This window comes from Manduca sexta, unplaced genomic scaffold, assembly GCF_014839805.1.
Source record: "Manduca sexta isolate Smith_Timp_Sample1 unplaced genomic scaffold, JHU_Msex_v1.0 HiC_scaffold_1702, whole genome shotgun sequence".
Lineage (NCBI taxonomy): Eukaryota > Metazoa > Arthropoda > Insecta > Lepidoptera > Sphingidae > Manduca > Manduca sexta.
In genome coordinates this window covers 1-7,881 of record NW_023592593.1, presented here as the reverse complement: position 1 = coordinate 7,881, position 7,881 = coordinate 1, and the positions used below count along the sequence as shown (strand labels likewise).

Genomic DNA, 7,881 nt, shown 5'->3' with positions numbered 1-7,881 from the left:
GAAGGCGGTTTAATTTTTTGTTAAAATTATTTTTATTTTTTTTGTGTTAGTAAAAAATAGACCGTCTCAATGGCATAGTTGTGTTTCGCTCAGGATACGACTATCGCGCTTAGGAGTTACACTTCTGAGTACCACTGAAAAGGGGAAAAGGTGTGATGCTATATATATGTATGTAAGAAGTAGATTCAAGCAAACCTAACACAAAAACACAACTGATATTATTTGGCTCACAGTATAACTATCGCGCTGTGGTGTTACACCTCTGCCTACCCCTGAAAAGGGGAAAAGGTGTGATGCTATATATATGTATGTAAGAAGTAGATTCGAGCAAATCTAACGCAAAAACACAACTGATATATTTGGCTCACAATACAACTATCGCGCTGTGGTGTAACACCTCTGCCTACCCCTGAAAAGGGGAAAAGGTGTGATGCTACATATTTGTATGTAAGAAGTAGAGTCCTCTAATCCCAACACAAAAACACAACTAATGTGTTTCGCACGCTGTACGACTATCGCGCTGAAATGTTACACCTCTGCCTACCCCTGAAAGGGGGAAAAGGTGTGATGCTATATGTATAAGTATGTGAGAAGTACAGTCAACCAAACTCAATGCAAAACATAACTAAATACGTCACAGGAAAGCTAAATTCGCGATTTCGTTTTCTTGGACGACATAATTATTCTAGTTTTTTTAATTTTAAAACCAAACTACCGAGGCGATGTTGAAAAAAATTTATGGGACCAATCTGGAGAGAAATTCTTTCGAATAAAAAAAGAATTTTCCAAATCGGTTCATAAACGAGCGAGTTCTGAGGTAACAAACATACTGTTAGAGGTATTCACAAATAATGTAGAACGTAAATACAGCAGTGTATTTAATGTTTCACAACAGTACAGCTCGTGCGTAATATGCGTGGCACACTGCTCGGTGATCTGCGCCGCGCCGCCGCGTTGCCCCGTCACCCGCGCCCGGCCCCTCCACCGCGCCCGCAGTCGTCGCTACTCGGGTGCGCTCGGCCGGTGTTCGGGCCCCTCTTATAGTCGTCCATCCTGAGCTAGAATACGACCTCGTATTACAGGGTTGAACACAGAAATTATTTAATCGATCAACATTGAAATGAACTGAAGTTGTCTTGACCAAACTGAACTAGGATGGTTTTCTCGGAATATGCTTGACCGAGCTGGCCATGAACATAGGAGTCTGACCTAACTGGTGCTGCCTTGTCCGACCTGGAACAAACAAGAATTATGCGGTTTAAGCTTGACCGAACTGGTTTTGGCAGCTTAAGCTTGACCGAACCGGTTTTAGCTGCATAAGCTCGACCGAACTGGTTTTGGCGGCTTAAGCTTGACCGTACTGGTTTTGATTGCGTAAGCTTGACCGAACTGGTTATGATTGCGTAAGCTTGACCGAACTGGTTATGGCAGCTTAAGCTTGACCGAACCGGTTTTAGCTGCATAAGCTCGACCGAACTGGTTTTGACAGCTTAATCTTGACCGAACTGGTCTTGATTGCATAAGCTTGACCGAACTGATTTTAGGCAGTTTGGGCTTGACCGAACTGGCTCCCACTAATATGGATGGATATCATATATCATAAAACACCATGACATCGGTTACATCATACTTTTAATCACGTTAACTATTTGTGGATTATCTTTCATAATTTACTCATTAACAGATCTCTAAGACCTTATGTCCATAACAATCATTTTTTTGTTTGTTAAAGATTCACAATATAACCAAGAACATGAAACATATAACCAATAACTATTATGGCTATCATAATGACAAGAATTATCATCTATCCAAGTTACTCATCTTCTTCACTATCAGAGTTTTCTTGTACTCTAAAAGGTTTCATCTTATCTCCTGCTATTACGTTCCGGTATTTCCGACCTTTTGAATTTAATGATTCCACTCGATACCTGTCATTATCCAAATTTGTAATATTTTTATACGGACCAACGTATTTGTCAACTAGTTTTCCGCTTGTTATCCCCTTTTTTAATACTCTTCGTTCTACCTGAACTAAGTCATTTACCTGAAAATTTATTGATTTTATACGGCTCTTATCATAACGAGTTTTCATTTTGCAGCATTATCTGCTAAACGTTCTGCTACCTCTTTGCGATTTTGATTAATATCGGGAGTATCCTGTTCTGGATTTGGAACATCTAAAGGAAATCGTGGGGTAAAAGCAAAAATTAACTCGAAAGGACTTTTCTTTGTTGAATTATTAACTGTAGAATTCATACCTCGTTGGACTTGCGATAAGTAATTCTCCCACTGATTATGTTTGTCACCAATGCAGGCTGTAAGCGATTGTAAAACTGTGCGATTAAATCGTTCTACCTGCCCGTTTGCTCGCGGGCAAGCTACAGCATTTTGAACATGTTTAATGCATCTTTTAGCACAAAACTTGCCATTTGGTGACTTGCAAAACATTTACCTCGGTCACTAATGATGCGAGCAGGCGTACCAAATATTTTCTCAAACAGTGCTAGTGTCGACAAAACGTGTTCGGTGCGAGTATTAGGTACCGGTTGCAGCCACACATACTTTGTAAAGCCATCTACGACTAACAGAAGATAAGTGTTGCCCTCCTGTGATTCACAGAATGGGCCTAGATGGTCAATATGTAAAGTTTCAAATGGTGTATTGCCTTTATCTATAGGATATAATTTACCCCTTTGTATCCCGGTGGGTTTCTTAGTAAATTGACAAGAAATACAACTTTTACGTATTTTGTAACAAATCGATGTAATTTTTTCGAACCAATATTTTTTCGAATCAATTCAATCACCTTTTCCTGATTCATGTGACCATTATCGTCGTGGTATATTTTTACAATACGCCACCTAACTGACTTAGGTATAACTATCCTCTTCTTCCCATCTATCAATTTACATAGCTGACCATCTACAAGGCGATAATCGTTCTTTACAGCATCAGTTTCATTACTATTAGACTTGAGATCAGATATTATATTGTTAATCTTATCATCAGACTGCTGTACAGCAGTTACCCATGTCTTTTGATCTATGTGTAAAACGTTTGCAAAAACCGGATTGCGGCTAAGTGCATCGGCATGTTGCATACGTGTCCCCGGACGGTACACCACTTTGAAATCGTATTCGAGTAGTTCGAGCCACCACCGACCAATTCGCGGAACCATATCTCGTTTTGTCCACGTAGTGCTAAGAGCATTACAGTCTGTAATTACAGTAAACGGTTTTCCTAAAAGATACACCCGAAATTTTTAAACTCATGACCACTGCGAGTGCTTCGAGCTCGTACGAATGGTACTTACACTCGGCCACCGTAGTCTGTCTACTCACATAGGCCACAGGTTTCAATTGACCATCAAGCTGTTTTTGCATCAGTATACCAGCAATACCTAACGCAGAGGCATCAGTATGCACCTCCGTCTCCAATTTTTCATTGTAAATCGCTAGTACCGGTCGTGACATCAAGGCATTCTTAATATCATTAAAAGAGTCGTCCTGTTCTTTTCCCCAGGACCATGAAGAATTTTTCTTTAATAATAGAGTCAAGGGACGTGCCCTTAAAGCAAATGACTTTATAAAACGCCTGAAATAGCTAGCCAGTCCTATGAGTTGCCTTAATTGATGAATGGTAGTTGGTTTGGGGAAATTTTTGATACACTCTACTTTATGAGGCGATGGACGAATCTCATTTTGTGCAATGTCAAAGCCCAGATAATTAATTTTAGTCTTAAGGAATGAACATTTTTCTTTGCGCAACGTTAAACCCGTATCGGATATTAATTTCAAGATTGCCTCTAGTCGTTCCAAACCCTCAGAAGCCGTCTTAGAAAAACAAATAATATCATCAAGGTAAGCTCCAGCAAACTGAAATCGTAGACTACCTAACATTTGGTTAATAGCCCTTTGGAAAACAGCTGGAGCATTGGCTAGTCCAAATGGCATTCTTTTGTATTGGTATTGGCCGAATGGTGTTACGAAAGCCGTATATTTTCGACTATCAGGATGTATCCATAACTGATGATAACCGGAACAGAGATCAAGTGTACTAAAGTACTTCTGCCCATTGAGCTGGTCGATTTGATCCTGTATTAATGGTAAAGGGTACCTATCCTTGCGGGTAATACTGTTTAAATGTCTATAGTCTACACACATTCTAGTATCCCCATTCTTTTTTGATACCAGAATGATACGACTTGCGTAATCAGAATTACTTGGCTCTATAATGTCTTGCTCTAACAAATCGTCAATGATTTTTAACTGTTTCCCTTTCGGGTTGTGACATTCTATACGGTTGATAATTAAATGGTATGGAGCTAGTTACTTCAATGGACATTTCAATATTTGCTGATCCTATTTTTCCTTCAATACCAGCAAAACAATGATCGTATCGTTTGAGAAGATCGTCCAGTCGTTCTCGATCTTTCCTACTAAATCGGTATTTAACTCAATTGTTGGTGTTAAGATTTCAGCGCGTGCAATACATTTGGTCGCATAAATAGTTAAAGGTGAGTGATTACGACTAACAACTTTTATTTCGGCGTAATTTTGATTCAAAACTATCGGACTTTCTAAAATATCAATTTCTTTGCCAGGCTCACGATGCTGAGAAGCTTTGACATAAATTACGTTGGAATTTAATTGTTTAACATCGTCTGGTATCGTAACTAAAACATGATTTACACCATGATATAATGTAACATCATACGCAACAGACAACTTCAACACTTTATTTTCGGTTGAGACTGTTGGTAGAACATTAAAATTATTAGCAGTATCGTTAACATTAGAAATGGACAACTCATTGTAGGTTTTGTCACAACTACATTAGGTAACTCTGTAAACGGTCGGCCTATTATCATGTCAGTTTCTTGTAGATTGTCTTCTACTACCAAAATGGGTACAGTTCCAGATGCACAGTCTAGTGCAACATGAGCTGTCAATTCACCTACTGGTATTACAAGACTACCACCATAAGCCCGAATTGTACGAGATGAACCTTTACTGAATTCTAAACCTGTTCGCATCACCGCGCTAGTAGTTATAGTATTACATGCACTACCAAAATCAATATACCCCGTTAACTTAATACCATTTATGACAACGTCTTTATGATATTTCTTGTCATTTTCATCGACATCCGTCAAACGATATAATTTAGGAGGCTTATCAGTAAGTTCTTTTTTTGCACGGTAGCATTGTTCTTTATCATGACCCCATTTATGGCATATAGTACACTGTTTTTCTTCTTTACAATTGGAAACATCATGACCAAATTTATAACAACGATCACAACGTTTTATTTCGCTCTTTGTACATTGATTCGCAAAGTGACCCTTAGTGCCACAATTATAACACATAATGTCATCTCGCTTTGTGCGAGTTGGCATTGTTTTACGAATAATTGCAGATTTATTATTTTCTTTAGTGACACTGGTACTTTTACTTTTATCAATCAACGCGGAATCTGAAGCGACATCTGTTAGGTATTGTAATAAACTTTTAGTGTCATGGCATGCGGCACCTCGGGCTCCCGATTTCAATATTGGGTCATTCAATGTGAAAATTATTACGTCGGCTATAACATGATCAGGTTGATCGCATTTCTTTCCTAATGATTTTTTTTTAATAAAAATCTAATACACTTTCATTATTTTCTCGCATCACTGTTACAAAATCATATAATTTTGAGGCTATTCCTCTTCCTTCCGGAAAATTAACAACTATTTTTCCTTCCATTCCTCCCAACTAAAGTCAATATCCTGTTGTGCATCAAACCATAATCGTGCATTGCCTGATAATTTTGACGTCATTTGAAATATAAGAAATCGTTCGTCCCATGCAAAATTTTAGCTAACGACTCCAATCGTCTTATCCAATTTTGAGCACTCATTTTGTCACTACACATGTTTCCGGTAAATGCAGGAATATTATCTAAACCCGGTAATAATTTGTTCACCTGACCTTGACTTGTCGAACAAACCACAGAAGTCGCGCTGTTTGCAGTAGGTACACTGTGCAAATTTTGCGGCGCGGGCGGTTGTAGCGTAGACGCCGGCGTGTCGCATTTTTCATTATGCTTGCCGCCACCCACCAACATCGTCGACCCTGTTTGTGCTAATGGACATGCTGATACTGAAAAGTTTCTGGAACTGTTGGGGGTGTAAACACTAAATTTGTTGTATCACTCGATTATTGAACCGGTGTAAAACTCCCCCGCGTCGTTAAATTCAAGTCCAGCGGCTGTAGCACTTTGTTCAACCGTTTCTCTAAGTTTTCTAGACGGGACTCCAGCGCATTATGCTTCCGATGTTTTGATGTACGATGACGTCGCTCCCGCGATCGCGAACGAGATCGCTTTCCCATGATGGTAAAAACAACTTATGGGCGTAAGAATATCCCGATTCTGAACTGTTAGAGGTATTCACAAATAATGTAGAACGTAAATACAGCAGTGTATTTAATGTTTCACAACAGTACAGCTCGTGCGTAATATGCGTGGCACACTGCTCGGTGATCTGCGCTGCGCCGCCGCGTTGCCCCGTCACCCGCGCCCGGCCCCTCCACCGCGCCCGCAGTCGTCGCTACTCGGGTGCGCTCGGCCGGTGTTCGGGCCCCTCTTATAATACAAAAAAAAAAAAATCACGTCGAATTGATAACCTCCTTTTTTTTGAAGTCGGTGAAAAAGAAAAAAATTCGGCAATCGATACTCTATCTAAACGCCACTACACCACCAGATGCTATGCTTTACCCGTATAAAAATATGACTCCAGATTCAAAGATGGTGGTATCCACGACAGTCGAGAAGCAGCGACCAACAGTAGTATTAGCGTGTTCGGTGCCGCAATCACATAATATACGGGCTGGATGTGACAGTAAATAAAAATCTGACAGGATAGTCCAGATAATGTCAACCATTGAAAAATAGTGTGGATCTCTGCCTTTCTGTTTTTTTGTAAATGGATAGCCAGTGATCGCGGCTGATGATGAAGTCGCGCCTGTACACAATTAGAAGCAAATACATTGCGAATTGTACAGTAGTTTTGCGTTTCGATAGGCTCATGATCGCAGTTCTTCCATTTGCGATAATATGAAATACGTTCGTTTACGGACTTGGTTTCTTCTGACTCCTGAAGCTTGACTTCGAATGAATCGACTTGAATCGTTCCTTTTTATGTTATTAAACTTAAATATCATCACAACACTACGCAGACACACAAAAATCATAGTGTTCGCTTCGATATCGCTTGTAGTTATCCCTTTTAATCGCGTCGCAAAGACTGACTTGCGTCCGCCTCGAGTCGTCTATACCTTACCGCTATTCCATAGACGTCTGTGGAACATTCTGAAAAGTTCGTAATGGTCGGTAACTCTCTCGTAAATTTAGGTCCGTTATCTAGATTCCGTGACATTCTGGAAACATTGAGATATTACGAGAAAGTTTCATCGCCAAACCTTCTATATTCGAGGAGGCGTTAACATCGGCGAGCACCAGTGGCCAAACAGTACTAAACCATCAACAACTTTGCCATAACATTTGTTTTAAATCTTTTTAATTTTAGAAATTTACTGTATCTAAATATCCTTTAGCTATCAGTCCAACGCGAACTCGCACGTGTGCACTCTCCGCATCACGAGCCCTGTGGTGAGTGACCTCGGTTTGTGGCGTTGCAGCGTTGAAACTGACGTCGGCACACACTACGGATTCTGCCTGTCATCTGCCCTTGGATGATGCAGGATCCTCAAGTTCAAACCAAGGTTGTTACGGGTGAGGCACAATTCTATTTTAACTGAGTTGTAATGGAAATAATAGATTGTTCCTAAATTGTGTTTATTTATGAAAGGCATAACACAGAATTCAATCAAACAA

At 39.9% G+C, this 7,881-nt stretch overlaps 1 protein-coding gene across 3 annotated transcripts; it reads right to left on the bottom strand.

The window, feature by feature from the left end:
* Window positions 1-816: 816 nt before the first annotated feature.
* Window positions 817-6,147, bottom strand: LOC119191617. Of its 3 annotated transcripts, none has more exons than XM_037445502.1 (3): window positions 5,976-6,147; window positions 1,147-1,233; window positions 817-1,058 (listed from the first exon to the last, which is right to left on the bottom strand). In XM_037445502.1, exons 1-3 carry the CDS (start codon window positions 6,077-6,079, stop codon window positions 887-889), a joined length of 363 nt encoding a protein of 120 aa, XP_037301399.1. In that variant the 5' UTR covers window positions 6,080-6,147; the 3' UTR covers window positions 817-886. The 3 variants fall into 3 exon arrangements, with proteins under 3 accessions (XP_037301399.1, XP_037301401.1, XP_037301400.1); XM_037445504.1 differs by having other exon boundaries at window positions 1,152-1,233; XM_037445503.1 differs by having other exon boundaries at window positions 1,210-1,233.
* Window positions 6,148-7,881: the final 1,734 nt, after the last annotated feature.